This window comes from Monodon monoceros, unplaced genomic scaffold (assembly GCF_005190385.1).
Source record: "Monodon monoceros isolate NGI ecotype Baffin Bay Population unplaced genomic scaffold, NGI_Narwhal_1 Super_Scaffold_11, whole genome shotgun sequence".
Lineage (NCBI taxonomy): Eukaryota > Metazoa > Chordata > Mammalia > Artiodactyla > Monodontidae > Monodon > Monodon monoceros.
The window spans coordinates 124338360-124356105 of record NW_021703767.1 but is presented as its reverse complement, the minus strand read 5'-3'; the positions used below and the strand labels follow the sequence as shown (position 1 = coordinate 124356105).

General features: G+C 36.4%; 1 protein-coding gene across 8 annotated transcripts in view; it reads left to right on the top strand.

Annotated features, from left to right (window-relative positions):
* The window catches only part of ARMC8 (armadillo repeat containing 8), a 112176-nt gene that overhangs the window by 17814 nt on the left and 76616 nt on the right, over positions 1-17746 (top strand). For 5 of the 8 annotated variants that reach the window (XM_029213990.1, XM_029213993.1, XM_029213988.1 and 2 more), the window contains exon 2: positions 3506-3582. The exons of 2 other annotated variants lie outside the window; for them this stretch is intronic. In XM_029213990.1, the coding sequence (XP_029069823.1) occupies positions 3506-3582 (77 nt within the window). Of the gene's footprint in view, positions 1-3505; positions 3583-17746 lie in introns of those variants that run through there. One more of the 8 variants, XM_029213995.1, reaches the window with a different exon arrangement.

The window sequence follows — 17746 nt, the reverse complement described above, 5'->3', positions numbered from 1 at the left end:
CTTACTACCTCCAGAACTCTTGCCCTAGTCCAGGCTTCCATCATCTCTCTGAAGTGACAGCATTTCTAATTATTGAATAGCCTCCTCCCTAGTCTCCCTGCTTTGTTCCCTAGCCCCCTCCACACATTTGTCTGTTTCTAAAGTTGCAACCAGAGCAGTCCTTTTAAAACAAATCAGTTCATGTCTCTACTTTCTCAAAACTCTCTAATGGCTTCCCAACTCACACCATAAAAATAAAAATCCTTACAATGACCAACAAGGGTCTATACCAGTGTTGTCCAGTGGAAAAATAATGCCAACCACATATGTAATTAAAAATTTTCCAGCAACCATGCTATACAAGTAAAAAGAAAACATGAAATTAATTTCAATATATCTAATTTAAACCAGTATATCCAAATATTATTTCAACATGTAATCAGTGTAATGAATTATCAGTGAAATTGTTTTACTTTTTTATATCAAGTCTTCAAAAATCTGGTGTGTATTTTACACAATTTTGATACCAAATTTTGGTTGGAAATACTTGATTTGTATTTTGTTTGGAAATACTTGATCAGTATTTAGGTTTCATGAAATTTACAGTTGAAAGTAAATTTACATACTTAAGTAATTCACAACATTCTTAGAAGTTTTCTAATAACTGAATCCAGTATTGGTTTTTAAATTTTAATTTTAATTAAAGTTTAAAAATTTTAAATTCAGTTTCTAGGCACATTGCAAATGCCCAACAGCCATATGAGACTAGTGGCTATCATATTGGACACCGCAGCTCTTTACCATCTGGCCACTCTTCTCTGACCTCATCTCCTACTGTTTTCTCCTTTGCTCATTCTGCTCCAGCTGTAATGACCTGCTCTTTGATCCCAGCAGACACTTAACATTTCAGAGCCTTTGCATTTGTTGTTCTCTTTGCTTAAAAAGCTTTGCTCCCAGGTAGCTGCATGACTTACTCCTTGACCTTTTTCAGGTCTTTGCTCAAGTGTCACCTTTTAAAGAAATTATCTCTGACCAACTTATTTAATATCTGCACCAATTGCCTTCTCTCTCAAAGTCATATATTTCCAGGCTGCCTTTTGAAAGACGAGAGAAGAGGGCTGAAAGGGGAGAGACTGATCTACAAAAGGAAAGCAGTGAAATATGAGAAGTGTCCCATACAAACAACTAAGTAAATTTGTTAAGCAAAAGCATAAGAGTAAAATCAGATTGAACAAGTGACTATATCCTCTCAGCTTGCTGCTACCTAGGCAGCTCAGAGGATCATTTTTTGTACATAGGACTGACCCCTTTATAGATGTAAGCTCTTTAAGTGCACTGTTCTGCCTTCACATCCTCTTGTATTTTCTTTGGCACCTAGCATAGAACTTTGACCAAAAGGCAATCTGAACACTTCAATTATTGGCTGCCCATTGATTAGCCTTTTGTGTTTTATATTCTGTGGTTGCCTTTCTACCTTCCTCCCTTCTTTTTCAGTGCCAGCAACTGGTATACTTGCTGATGGTATTTGTGTGTTGGCTTCACATGCCTTATGGCTGTGGTTGTGACCCTGATTCTTTCCTTGTCTGTTCTCATGCACTCTTATTCATTTTCCAAAACCAACTCCTCTAAGAAATCTTCACTACGTATTCTTCTGTTTTATATTCTAGTAGGGAATATAAACATGTAAACACAGTTACAAGAGAATATGAATTCTTGAGGGGAGGGACCATGCCTTACTTTTTTTTTGGCCTTTAATGCCTTCCTTAGTGCCTTGCGTGTAGTAGGTACGCAGTGCTTGTTAAATTGAATGAACCAGGCATAGAGCAATAGAGTTGCTATTAATGGGAGAAATTTATGTTGTTTAAAATAAGGTCTTAAACCCAAGTACCTTTTTAAAAACCACATTGAGAGGCAAGAGATGTAGAGCTGTGGGAGAGTGTGTGGAGAGAAACAATAAAATCAAAATCTTTCCTTACATAGGAGGGAGTCTAAGAGTCTGAAGTTCTCAGAACTTACCATGTTGGAAAGTCAGGAAAGCACATGTGCTCAAATGGAGTGAGAAGACATATCTGTTTGTATTATAGGAATACTGTTTTCTGTTTTACCCTGGATTTTGCTCTTGTGTATATTGTTTCTTGATATATTTGTACAGTTGTTTGCATCCCTACTTAACATTTGACAGTCTGACATCTGGGTAAAGATCAGCCCTCATTTGTTAACCAGGGGATTGAGAGAGATAATTAAGAGTCCTTCTAACTCTGTGATTCTGTTATTTTGAGGAAACCAGACCCCGTTAGCAAATACTTAATGGTACCCTATTAGGCACAAGAATTTTCATCAGTTTGGCTTATTTGCTGCCAGTTTGTTCTTTATAAATGGAGTATGTATTAAAAGTGGGTACTTGAGTTGCCTACAAGGGTATTTTGGTTGCAAGCTCATAATGTGAAAATACACTTTGATTTTGGATTAGCTATATTGTCAGGAAATTTGAGTTTATAGAATTTTTTCCAGAGTTATTTTTGGAGATTCAGAATTTTAAGCTGGCACTGTGTCTTAGCAGTTAACTCTTTTCTGATCAGGGGTTCTGGGTAAACTGGAAAAGTATTTCTTCCTCTCTATAATAATTTATTGCTAATGGGTCATAGTACATGAGCAGCATATTCCAGCAGGCATCAGGAAGAAACAGCAAGGGACAAAAATTCTTTATTTCTGGTTCTTAAACATGTTCTTTGTTTTAAATAATGTTAAGTATTGAAAATTAAATATAAAAAATAAGTATGCCCCCCAAATAAGTATTACAAGAAATAACATAACAGTGCAAACCCCAAAATACAAATAAAGGGAGGTAAGTGTCTCCCCTGCTCTTCATATTCTAACTCTCCCTCTTCTGCCCAGCTTTAGCCAGTTCAGACTGGGTAGCTCTTTTGGACCTGATAAATCACCCTAATTCTTAATTTTTTTTCCCTCACAGGAAGCGTGACAACTCCTTTATGTTCGTTTTTATTTTTTGCATATGTCTGCTTCCTAGCAGTATAGCTCTCCTCTGCATCACTTTGAGAGTCTTCCTCTTGCACCAAGACTGCCCTTCATAAACTGTTCATGAAGTCCTTACCCTTTTTTACTTGCTGAGAATCAGATTTTCCCTCCCTTTAGTGGGTATAAACAGAAGCAACATTCCCATGTTTTTTTCGTGTGTAGGTGACATCCAACAGTTAATTAAGAAACTTAGCTTGCTTCTCAATACTTAACGCCCAGTTCTTCCATGGCAGAGCTTGCAGGGCTCACTGCAAAGGTCCCACTGTCTAGTTATGTTTTTAGTGAGAACCGGGTATCTCTTTCTTCCCCATCTTATGTTTTATCTTGTCACAAGATTTTCTCAGATAGATTTAATTATAATAAGTATTTATAAAAATTCTAATGCTTCTACCTTAAGTTAGATTATATAGCTGTTTGATGTTATGGGTGATACTGTGAATTTGTGATTTGCACGGCTTCAGATGTCATAATTTTTCCCCCCACTTTCTAGGAAGTAACAGCTAGCAGTCGCCACTATGTTGACAGGCTATTTGACCCTGATCCCCAGAAAGTTCTACAAGGTGTCATGTAAGTAGTATGTATTTAAGAGTCTATCAAAAAGTCTTGTTTGTTTCATGTTTGAATCTGTCAAGTATTATAATTCTGAAAATGCAGGGTTGTAACTTTTTTCTTCTGTTTTGGAAAGACCCCTTGACATTCATGACTTTAATATGGTACTATAAAGAATTGTCTGTTGGATAGTTAACTGACATGGTTAGCTTCATTTTTTGTAGAATACTTGTTTTACATTTTAAAAAATGTTTACTTTGGAGAATGCTTTTGTGACTTCAATATCCAGCAAAAGCAAGAGAGTAAAATTGATTATCTTTGATAATCGGAAAGGGGGTGGGAGAATAGGTCACCAGGGTTTTGGGCTTCTTGTTTTGCTTTGTTTTTGGTTAACTCATTGACTGTCTTTAAGGTTTGAATTTCCTAGTGATGTTCTAAATACAAGAATTTAGAAAGCAGTCATTAGAAAATTTAAATAAACTTTTTTTTTCCACATTTTAAATAAACTCTTGATAACCTAAATGCCCTTCTTGTTCTCCACAATTGCCTCATGTTTAATGAGAGGAAATATTTTTAAGCAACATACCCGAGGTGATTATTCTTAAAAAAAAGTGGGACAAGTGCGATAAGATTGCAAATGATTGAAAGATGAATTCTCTCTCCTAAGAGCAGATTTTCATGCTCTTATCACATTACTTGTAAGAAAGAAGGTCTAGCCTAAGGCGACTGACTCATAGGGTTGGGAAAAACGGAGCACCCATAGAGCTGAGCTGTGTCCTGGGGAAGGAGGACCCAAAAAAGGTCAGGATGAGATATTTGGGATAGCAGTGGGGGCACAAATGAGTCCCTTTCTCCTTAACCCTGTTAGTGTTATCAGCAAGATAACATCTTTAGTTTAACTCTTGCTCAACCATGGCAAGGCTAGGATGCGTCCCAATTCCAAAAAAAAAAAAAAAAAGCTCTATAGCAGGGACGTCTTTCTTGAGAGTGTGTATTTGTAAAGTAGAGGCAAGATAAGTAAGGCTGCTTGACTCTTCAAATTGAGCTAGTAGGGAAGGTGAGGAGCTGGATGGAGATCCACCTGGGAAACTCGACACCTTCTCTTCACATCTTCTCAGTTTACAGAAACAGGAGATGATATTTCTTGTTTTCTCATTATGTTAACTTTGCCTTTGTCCCCTTAACTGGGAGACTATAATGATTTAATCAGCGCCTTTAAGTCTAGTTTGATTAATACCAGGAAAAGTGGTATTAAATCTGTCTCTTAAATAAATCAGTTTGGGTTGTACCTACACACACAAATTAGTGGAAGAGATAGGTTTAATTTGACATTCTTTCTTGGACAGGCAGACACTCCCCCACACAAAGCTAGACACAGCTTTGTATATTGCTAATCCTAGATATCACTTAAGATTCCTCAATAAATAGTTCCGCTGGAAATGTCAGACTCATTAAGTATTCAGTAAATGATATAAGATGATGTTATTGTTGTTGTTGTTTTCATTATTACTGCTTCTGTGGCAGTTTAGGAGAAAAGCTAAATTTCTCAGTCAAGGATTCTGCGTGAAAGACTTGTATCTTGAGTCATATCTGATGTGAGTAGCTGATTCAAGTGTTGTCACTGTTAGAAATTTCTCATTTACCAAAAAACACTGTAGCTTTTTTAAAGGTGATTAAATATCAAATAAGGCATAAAAAACACTGGGAAGGGTTTCCCTGGTGGCGCAGTGGTTGAGAGTCCGCCTGCCGATGCAGGGGACACGGGTTCGTGCCCCGGTCTGGGAAGATCCCACATGCCGCGGAGCGGCTGGGCCCGTGAGCCATGGCCATTGAGCCTGCACGTCCGGAGCCTGTGCTCCACAATGGGAGAGGCCACAACAGTGAGAGGCCCGCGTACTGCAAAAAAAAAAAAAAAAAAAAAACACTGGGAAGAGTGTCTTATTTCAAACTAGCTACGGTATAGTTTGATAGACTTAGTGCCTCTTAAAAAATTATCAAGTCTAAGACACTTAGCTGTCAGCTAAGAAGGTAAGAAAGGTTTGTGTGGAGGGATAGTGGAGTAGAAAGAGCACGGGCTTTCAAGTTGGACAACGGTAGGTTGGATACCTGGTTCTGATACTTCCTAGTAGAGTCCTTTCCTAGTACAGTGCTTGGGCAGGTTATTTGATTTCTTTGAGCGTCAACTTTATCATCTGTAAAGAGAGAGTAATACTGCCCATCTTGCCAAGTGATTAAGAATTAAGACAGAAATATAACATTCAGTGCCTGGTATGTTGTGGATGCCCACAAATTGGTACTTAAATGGTTAGTAGTTATTGACCCTAATTTAAAACAACTTCAAAAATAAGGTGATTCTTTTCAAAGAAGAGAAAGAAAAGCTAAAAAAATGTCAAAGAGATAAAACAATTCCCACCGAAGGAGAAGAAGAGGGAGAGGAGCTAGAATTCTTGATTCAGACAAGAAAATCTGAGTGATAACACGTTCCAGTAAATGTGATTGCTACTTAAAATACTAAAATCTATTTAGAGTTTGAAACGGACAGATCACCCAAAATCTTTTCACTTTATGGCCTTCTGGGGGCGTGTGTAGTATGATTTGATAAAGCTTTCTTTACCGCAGAGAGAAAAAATTATCCTTTCTGACTTAATTCTTTCCTGAATTTTGTTACTGTCTGAAGATTAATTGTACGTAGTCAATTGAATGAAAAATGAGTTAAATTTTTAACATTTACTTTTAAGTAACCTTGTCTAATACAAGAATAATACAATATTGATAGAGGAAAAGGGGGAGCCAAAATGATGTTTAGGAAAAGAGAATTGACCAATTCTTTTCTTTTATTTAATATACATTACACAGCCACCATTGAGTCAGTCATACAGAGACCATTACTAGACCAAAAGAGGCAGGTAGAAGGAAGGTGGCCACAGAGTGTAAACAACCAAAGGTAGCCTTCTGGTTTTAGGGAAGGAAAAGACAGAGGCTGAAGTAACCAGCTTTGAATCCAAAATATCCAATTCGAAGGACATAAAAAAGAATTGATGACTAGCTTTAGCTATGAGACAACCAGAGCTCTATCATTTTTCTAGCAATATTAGTCTGATTTTTCACTAGCAGGAAAAACAAAATCGAAGAAATTAAAGATGAATAATAACTTTTCATCAAGGCCTCTAACTAATCTACTCAGCTGAGTTAGAGCCATAGCCCTATGCATAAATATAGGGAACTTCTTTGTAGATAACCCATGTTGTGAAGGACTGTTTTACCTAGTCAGTGAGTATGCCTTTGAAGAATACTATTAAACATCAGAACTGCTTAAGTTTAATTGTTAAAGAATGAGGAGTTATCCTAGAGACAACTTTTTTGTTTATAGTACAATATTTAGCATAAATTTGAATGGTCCTATTATACTAAAGGTTTGAAAACAGAATTAGGTCCTGAAAAGCAAGTTTTCAAATGTGTAACTGAGTAGTTAATGGAGTAAGATAGGAGTCAGATATGAGCAGAGAGAACACGGCAATCAGCTGTGTAGGTCATAAACTACAGCCTTTGCAACTACAACAGAGAGTAGGTACATCAGATAAACTATACCGTATTGCAAATTTTCAGCTTCCTCTAGTGTGGTGATCTGCGTGTGACTTTAAAAAAACAATTACAGGATGTTTTTGGTGAAGGTACTCTGGTATTAGCTCAACCATGTTAAATTTCATAGTTGCAGAAGAATAACTGTTGAAATGTTTTTGTAGACCTTGAGTTAAAGCTGCTTAAATATTGTGCTTTTTTTTTTTAACATACCTAAATTAGAGCACCTGAATCTGGTTTTGACGTTAGTGATTCTCCGTGAAAAAAATAAACAGATATCCCCCTGTGGCCTTACATTGATATTCCCTATGTTGAAAGGCAAAAGATGATATAAGCAAATGTGGCTGGCTTTGTAGTTTCAAAGTTGAATCAAACTAGAAAACTAGATTGGCTCTTTCTGGTAAACTAAGGCAGGCAGTTGTGGATACTGTAGAATTGTGTGCTTTTCACCAAGTATCAATTTTTAAAAAGTGTCTTCTGAAGTATTTTAATATACTGATGAAATAAGTTCATTTTGGTAATGGTTTTGGTACTTCATTCTCTGGTTCCAAGCAAATATGTACCTCTGGTTTCAGTAGAATATAGGCACTTTCCATTTTCTTGCATGTCCTAAAGATATGAGCTCCCATAAAATGAAGCCTCTGGCTTTTGGAAATTTTAAATTAAGGATAAGTTTTAGGCTAATTCAAAAGAAATGTCCTGTTAGTTACTTTCAAAAGTGTTACAGGTAAACATAAGTGAAGATGACCTTAATACCAAATGAAATGGAGTGATTCTGAGAGTTACTTGTTTAAAACTTTGTATTCTGAGACAGGTTAGTCTGGTTAAAAGGGTAGCAAGATTTTCCAGAAATTGTTAGATCAGATTGACATAGTTTTGTGTACAGATATATAAGCTGTTTATATATGTATGATACTAACTTTGAACATCAAAAATAGCTTAATATTTGTATGCATATCTGTATATATATCTTTTCATATTTATAAGCCACTTAACTGTATGCTTCCATATTCATAATGTTCTAACACATTTCTGATGTTCTTTGGAATGATTACATATATTAAAAATATTTATTCATGTACTGTAAAAATATTTTACATTTATTAGTGCAGTTATTACATTGTACTTTTCATTTTTGGAGAATGTAAGGTGATTTGTAATCACCTGATAACTCTGATAAAACAGAGTTAAGTACAACTCCTAAACTAGTGTTTATAAAAATCGGAACTGTATCTGACGCTACCCTACATTCCAGAAATCTATACCTCAGGGTAATTTGTTGATAAGAATGAACTAAATTACTGTCAATTCTCAGTTCTGTTCAATTTATACATATAGTAGGTGCACAATAATTGCCTAAGTTGACTTGAAATGAAGTTCACTGTAAATCTCTCAAGTACCTGCTGAATCAAAGCCTTATGTTAAAAGTAACTTTAGTTTGAATAATAGATCATCATTATCCACTTCTTTTAAAATTGGCAATTCACATATGATGACGGTGATTTTGATTGGAATATGAATAATCTCATTCCTTAACCATGCTGGGTATTAGAAACTTATTGTACTTGGATGTTTGGTTGTTACATTTTCCAAAAAGAACATCATAATAATTATTATTACAGCGTCAGAGCAGTGATTAAGTTTGTAATTTTCCAAGTCCAAATAATTTTGTTAAGTTGTTTACCCTGTTGCCTTATTATAGCTACCCACAAATACATATTTCTTCCTTATGTCTTATGAAAAGTGAGTTTTCATAAGTAGGTCAGGCGTTAGACTGTACTTTTCCATATCTACTGTACTTTTTGGCTACTTCATGCCAATTAGACCAAGAATGAATGTGTAGTATTCCAAATAAGAGCTGCTTCAGGTAAGTGAAGAGTCATACTGGTTCAAAATGAAAATGACATCATTGATCTTTAGCTTCTGGCCCCAGCCTTCAATGACTTTAAAGATACTTTTCTATTTTTAGATGATAATTAGGTTTTCAGTTAAAATTTATGCTGTCTTGACTGTTTAGGAATAATATGCTCATACCTGATTGACTTAGACTTTGTTTCTCCAGCAGGTCTAGGTTCCAATTATTATTTTTTTTACTTTTCCTACTATTTTAATGACAAAGTGTGGTGTTTACTTTCTCTCTTGGTTTTGATCACAAATCATAATACTCTGATTTAGACATATGCTGTAGTAGGCACTGCACATCTCGTTTTTATATTCAAGACCTTTTTCTCTACCACACTAAAAATTAAACTCCTTCAGAGCAAAGAAAGGAAGTAGAAAGGTTAACCTCCATGTAAAAGTGGGTGCATTTTGAGTCCATTTATTACTGGGCAAATTTAAGGTTCTAGCTAGATTTTAGCTGAAAATGTTCTCTGCCAAATGCATTTTTGTAACATCTTAATATCGACTCCTCTGTTCCCATCCTCAAGGAGTAGACTATCCCCAAGGCTTACATTTTAGCTTTTCTACCCAGATATTCTTATCTCATCTCAAAGATAATTCAGTATGTATAAATTCAAGATAGATCCTTGTCTTGCTAAGGGATTTATTCTCCAAACTTCCTAGTGTTCTCTGCACCCAGGCACCCAGACTTGAAGTAGTCACTCAAGACATGTCACATATCACATTTCCTCTACCTGTCAAACCTATCAAATCATCTTGTTAACTGCTTCCTTAAAATGTCCTCTCTGTTAATGGTTCCTATGCTGCTACTTAGTCTCATATAACCAGATACCTGGATGGATTGAGTAGTTTTTTAAACAAACATTTATTGAGTGCCTATCAGGTGCTAGGTAGGCATTGTGCTAGTATGGGAGTATATAAGAGTGAATAATTAGTCACTGCTCTGGGAGATCCAAAAGTCTAATGCAGGAGTCAGATAACTAAAGAGACAGTTCACTGTAGTTTGATTAGTGAATACTGTGATAATGATAAGCACAGAGGGTCTTGGGACCACAGAGGAAGGGCATCAGCCGTTTAGTTGCCTCTCTTGACTCTAGAATTATCTGTATTCCAGTCCATTCCACATTTAGCTTATCTTCCATTGTCATTGCTTCCTTCATGTCCTTTTTCTGATCAAAAACATGATTTCTCCTTAATCCATCCCCCTTTAGTTTGTCTCTTCTCCCTTTCACTTTTCTAACTTTGTTCCATGCTTAATGTTCCACCTTAAAAGGAACCTTCTTTTCAATCTTGGCTCCTGGTACTGCCCCAGAAGTGTGCCATATCCATTTCCAGTATGGTTCCTTTTGCCCTCCTCATCCACTTATTCAAATCCTAGCCATTTTCTAAGGTCCATCTTAGTTCCTACCATTGCTTCAAAACCTGTGAAGCTTGTCTTATCATCTACTTTTCTCAGCCCTATAAGCACACTATTTATAATATACACTGCCTTACATTGTTAGTGTTATTTTTTTCTTCTCAAAAAGATTGTAAACTCTTCAGATCAGACATCTCATTATGTGATGCTTTTGTATCCTTCATAGAGCCTAGCACAGTGCTGAGCTCAAAAAGTAATTGTTGAATTTCAGTAGTATGTTAGTAGGGCATTCCACCCCCTCCAATATTAAGGATTGATGGACATGAGATTGAGATTATATATTTGTTTGATCTACTGGGGAAAGGATGTCTTTGCCTAAAAGATATGCTTTTATTTTGCATAAAAATGTAAATTGAAAGACAGGAGGAAAAAGGAAATTCATTTACTAAATTCTTTTGTCTTTTCTCTGAATGCCTGATATCACTGGAGGTAATGGAAAAAACACTTGGCATAAGGGACATGGGTTGAGACTGGCTCTGTCATTTATTGTGGAGCTCTGAGAAGAGCCCAAACCCAAGTCTTAGCTTCCTCATCTGTAAAATGGGGTTAATATTACTCAAGATTGTGGTGAAGATTAAATAATGGGTATGGAATGCTTTGTGAACTTCAAAGCAATGTGTAAACCCTACCTAGTTTTGTTGTGCTCCCATCTTGATAGTTGTGAGTTTGTATTTTACAAAAATACGGATTTCTATATGGTATGTTTTGTGATCCATTGATAGTAACTTCTCTGATATTTCCAGGTCAGACTGGTTTCTTGCCTCTGAAGAGGAGACAGACTTCTTTCCTAAAAAAGTAATGAGTATGTTATGATACAGGCCACTAGGAGGGATACCTAACCCAGACTTGGGAGTTGTCAGGGCATGCTTCCTGGAGGATGACACTGACATAGAAGCTCAGACCTGAAAGATGAGTAACATTGGCCAGGGAATGATATAAGGGAGGGAATAATAAGGAGATGAAAGAGAAAGAAAATAGCTACACTCTGGGAACTGAAAGAAGCTTCATTTGGCTGGCTCTGAAATTGAATCTTACCCTGTACTTAGATCTGCTAAAAATGAGTATATGTATTCATTATTGTCTCTTTCGATTTTAACTCTTTCATAGAAATGATCTTCTGGTACAACTGAATAGAATTTATTTGCAGGGCGCTAACATCTCTTCCTTGTCTAGTATAGATATATTTTACTTATTAGAGCCAGAGCAAGAATTGTTTTCTTTAGACATTGGTCCATTTTATTAATTGTGTTCTCTTTAGCCTGCGATTACTCTATAACTACCGGCTGCCTCCTTCGTGTCCTTTTTGCAAACTATTAGGAGAACTGGAAAGTTGGTTTTGGAGTTTTTGTTTGCTTTTGTCTATAAAAACATTTACTCTGGCATGGTTTGAGGTATTTGGGTTGTGTTTATAAGGTGGGGACACCTCATTTCTGCTTCGTTTAGGAAGAATGGGGAGAAATCTGAGAAAATGTTAGGGTTGGGAATTCCAGAATAGAGAGAACCTCCAGAATGGCACCTGGCATAAATAAACCCTCAGTAGATAGATAGCTACTGGACAAATGAATGTACTGTGTTGGTATAGGCAGAACACATTAAGAGAAAAGAAGAAGATGAAAGAAGATGACAGACTGCTAGGTTAGGGTCTATAAGCTGACAATTGGGAAGCAGGTCTCTAAGAAAACAGCAGACATCCATAAGGAGGCAGGAGCTTAGATGTACAACTTATCGTCAACTATGCTTTGCTCAGGGAAGCTTCAGTATCACATAATTTTATAATCATGTATCAGAACTTGGTTAAAACCTTAGTAAACTTCATTCAGCTTAGTCCTCATAAACAAAAAATACTCCTGCTGATCCCCTATAAACCATATGGAAGATCTGAGGGATATTTACAGAGAGAGAGGTAAGGACCTGAAAAATAGACCACCCTCAAGCACTGAGCTGAAGGAAGAAGACTAACAGGTGCAGTGTTTGGCTCAAGACTTGTGAAAATGCTATTCAAAAACTTGTGGGGAGAATCAGCTTTCAGCAGACCATTACGTCATAGCAGCATTTTTCTGTAATAATTGAAGAAGGTAATTAAGGAGAGGGGTATTATAATTATTGTTACCAGGGTTTTCAATGCCAGTGAAATTGGTTGGTACTGGAAACACAATCTGACGATAACATTTAGTCACTGATTTTCTTAATAACTCCCCCCCCGCCCCCACTTTCTACTCTGTTTTTCTATAAGATCATGGTTTGCCAGTTACAGAACTTTTTCAGAATTGTAACTTTCATGGTCAGCAAAAAATTCCTGTATACTGTAGAGCTCTGCTGCCTAAAAGAGAAGTCAAAGAGATCTCAGTAAGTAATTAGGGGAATGTATTTTGGAATATGAAAAAAAGATAATTTATAATGTTTCAATATGTAAGTGCTTAGGGGTGACCATGTTAGAAAACTTAATGAGGTATGAATGCAAGAGCAGAAACTATGGACTGATGTAGGTATGGTATTGATGACCCATATACCATGAGTGCCACTGATCTGATTTTCCAAAGTGAAATAACTTTTAATGAAAAGTATAGTCTCGAGCAGAAGCCAGAAGAACTACAATCCTGCAGCCTGTGGAACAAAAACCACATTCACAGAAAGATAGACAAGATGAAAAGACAGAGGGCTATGTACCAGATGAAGGAAAAAGATAAAACCCCAGAAAAACAACTAAAGGAAGTGGAGATAGGCAACCTTCCAGAAAAAGAATTCAGAATAATGATAGTGAAGATGATCCACGACCTCAGAAAAAGAATGGAGGCAAAGATCGAGAAGATGCAAGAAATGTTTAACAAAGACCTAGAAGAATTAAAGAACAAACACACAGAAATAAACAATACAATAACTGAAATGAAAACTACACTAGAAGAAATCAATAGCAGAATAACTGAGGCAGAAGAACAGATAAGTGACCTGGAAGACAGAATGGTGGAATTCACCTCTGCAGAACAGAATAAAGAAAAAAGAATGAAAAGAAATGAAGACAGCCTAAGAGACCTCTGGGACAACATTAAAGGCAACAACATTCACATTATAGGGGTCCCAGAAGGAGAAGACAGAGAGAAAGGACCCGAGAAAATATTTGAAGAGATTATAGTCAAAAACTTCCTTAACATGGGAAAGGAAATAGCCACCCAAGTCCAGGAAGTGCAGAGAGTCCCATACAGGATAAACCCAAGGAGAAACATGCCGAGACACATAGTAATCAAATTGGCAAAAATTAAAGACAAAGTATTGAAAGCAGCAAGGGAAAAATGACAAATAACATACAAGGGAACTCCCATAAGGTTAACAGCTGATTTCTCAGCAGAAACTCTACAAGCCAGAAGGGAGTGGCATGACATATTTAAAGTGATGAGAGGGAAGAATCTACAACCAAGATTACTGGATCTCATTCAGATTCGATGGAGAAATCAAAAGCTTTACAGACAAGCAAAAGCTGAGAGAATTCAGCACCACCAAACCAGCTCTACAACAAATGCTAAAGGAACTTCTCTAAGTGGGAAACACAAGAGAAGAAAAGGACCTACAAAAAACAAACCCAAAACAGTTAAGAAAATGGTAATAGGGACATACAAATCGATAATTACCTTAAACGTGAATGGATTAAATGCTCCAACCAAAAGACACAGGCTCACTGAATGGATACAAAAACAAGACCCATATATATGCTGTCTACAAGAGACCCACTTCAGACCTAGGGACACATACAGACTGAAAGTGAGGGGATGGAAAAAGATATTCCATGCAAATGGAAATCAAAAGAAAGCTGAAGTAGCAATACTCATATCAGATAAAATAGACTTTAAAATAAAGAATGTTACAACACACAAGGAAGGACAGTACATAATGATCAAGGGATCAATCCAAGGAGAAGATATAACAATTATAAATATATATATGCACCCAACATAGGAGCACCTCAATACATAAGGCAACTGCTAGCAGCTATAAAAGAGGAAATCGACAGTAACACAATAATAGTGGGGGACTTTAACACCTCACTTACACCAATGGACAGGTCATCCAAAATGAAAATAAATAAGGAAACGGAAGCTTTAAATGACACAATAGACCAGATAGATTTATTTGATATTTATAGGAGATTCCATCCAAAAACAGCAGATTACACTTTATTCTCAAGTGCGCATGGAACATTCTCCAGGATAGATCACACCTTGGGTCACAAATTAAGCCTCAGTAAATTTAAGAAAATTGAAATCATATCAAGCATCTTTTCTCACAACAACACTATGAGATTAGAAATCAATTACAGGGGAAAAACCATCAAAAACAAAAACACATGGAGGCTAAACACTGTTACTAAATAACCAAGAGATCACTGAAGAAATCAAAGAGGAAATCAAAAAATACCTAGAGACAAATGACAATGAAAACACGACAATCCAAAACCTATGGGATGCAGCAAGAGCAGTTCTAAAAAGGAAGTTTATAGCTATACAATCCTACCTCAAGAAACAACAAACATCTCAAATAAACAATCTAACCTTACACCTAAAAGAACTAGAGAAAGAAGAACAAACAAAACCCAAAGTTAGTAGAAGAAGTGAAATAAAAAACAAAGCAGAAATAAATGAAATAGAAACAAAGAAAACAGTAGCAAAGATTAGTAAAACTAAAAGCTGGTTCTTTGAGAAGATAAACAAAATTGATAAACCCTTAGCCGGACTCATCAAGAAAAAGAGGGAGAAGACTCAAATCAATAAAATTAGAAATGAAAAAGGAGAAGTTAATGGACACCACAGAAATACAAAGCATCCTAAGAGACTACTACAAGCAACTCTATGCCAGTAAAATGGACAACCTGGAAGAAATGGACAAATTTTTAGAAAGGTATAACCTTCTAAGACTGAACCAGGAAGAAATAGAAAATACGAACAGACCAATCACAAGTAATGAAATTGAAACTGTGATTAAAAATCTTCCAACAAAGAAAAGTCCAGGACCAGATGGCTTCGCAGGTGAATTCTATCAAACATTTAGAGAAGCACTTAACACCCATCCTTCTCAAACTCTTCCAAAAAATTGCAGAGGAAGGAACACTCCCAAACTCATTCTATGAGGCCACCATCACCCTGATACCAAAACCAGACAAAGATATTACAAAAAAAGAAAATTACAGACCAATATCCTCATGAATATAGATGCAAAAATCCTCAACAAAATACTTGCAAACAGAATCCAAGAACACATTAAAAGGATCATACACCATGAACAAGTGGGATATATCCCAGGGATGCAAGGATTCTTCAGTATACACAAATCAATCAGTGTGGTACACCATATTAACAAATTGAAGAAGAAAACCCGTATGATCATCTCAATAGATGCAGAGAAAGCTTTTGACAAAATTCAACACCCATTTATGATAAAATCTCTCCAGAAAGTGGGCATAGAGGGAACCTACCTCAACATAATAAAGGCCATATATGACAAACCCACAGCAAACATCATTCTCAATGGTGAAGAACTGAAAGCATTTCCTCTAAAACCAGGAACAAGACAAGGATGTCCACTCTCCCCACTATTATTCAACATAGTTTTGGAAGTCCTAGCCATGGCAATCAGAGAAGAAAAAGAAATAAAAGAACTCCAAATTGGAAAAGAAGAAGTAAAACTGTCACTGTTTCCAGATGACATGATACTATACATAGAGAATCCTAAAGATGCCACCAGAAAACTACTAGAGCTAATGAATTTGGTAAACTTGCAGGATACAAAATTAATGCACAGAAATATCTTGCATTCCTGTACACTGATGATGAAAAATCTGAAAGAGAAATTAAGGAAACACTCCCTTTTACCATTGCAACAAAAAGAATAAAATACCTAGGTATAAACCTGCCTAGGGAGACAAAAGACCTGTATGCAGAAAACTATAAGACACTGATGAAAGAAATTAAAGATGATACAAACAGATGGAGAGATATACCATGTTCTTGGATTGGAAGAATCAATATTGTGGAAATGACTGTACTACCCAAAGCAATCTACTGATTGAATGCAATCGCTATCAAATTACCAGTGGCATTTTTACAGAACTAGAACAAAAAATCTTAAAATTTGTATGGAGACACAAAAGACCCCAAATAGCCAAAGCGGTCTTGAGGGGAAAAAATGGAGCTGGAGGAATCAGACTCCCTGACTTCAGACTATACTACAAAGCTACAGTAATCAAGACAATATGGTACTGGCACAAAACCAGAAATATAGATCAATGGAACAGGATAGAAAGCCCAGAGATAAACCCACACACCTATGGTCAACTAATCTATGACAAAGGAGGCAAGGATATACAATGGAGAAAAGACAGTCTCTTCAATAAGTGGTGCTCGGAGAACTGGACGGCTACATGTAAAAGAATGAAATTAGAACACTCCCTAACACCATACACAAAAATAAACTCAAAACGGTTTAGAAACCTTAATGTGAGGCCAGAAACTATAAAACTCTTAGAGGAAAACATAGGAAGAACACTCTTTGACATAAATCACAGCAAGATCTTTTTTGATCCACCTCCTAGAGTAATGGAAATAAAAACAAAAATAAACAAATGGGACCTAATGAAACTTAAAAGTTTTTGCACAGCAAAGGAAACTACAAACAAGATGAAAAGACAACCCTCAGAATGTGAGAAAATATTTGCAAACAAATCAGCGGACAAAGGATTAATCTCCAAAATATATAAACTCGTGCAGCTCAATATTAAAAAACAAACAACCCAATCCAAAAATGGGCAGAAGACCTAAATAGACATTTCTCCAGAGAAGACATACAGATGGCCAAGAAGCACATGAAAAGCTGCTCAACATCACTAATTATTAGAGAAATGCAAATCAAAACCACAGTGAGGTATCACCTCACACCAGTTAGATTGGGCATCGTCAGAAAATCTACAAACAACAAATGCTGGAGAGGGTGTGGAGAAAAGGGAATCCTCTTGCACTGTTGGTGGGAATGTAAATTGATACAGCCACTATGGAGAACAGTATGGAGGTTCCTTAAAAAACTACAAATAGAACTACCATATGACCCAGCAATCCCACTACTGGGCATATACCCAGAGAAAACCATAATTCAAAAAGACACATGCACCCCAATGTTCATTGCAGCACTATTTACAGTAGCCAGGACATGGAAGCAACCTAAATGCCCATCATCAGATGAATGGATAAAGAAGATGTGGTACATGTATACAATGGACTATTACTCAGCCATAAAAAGGAACGA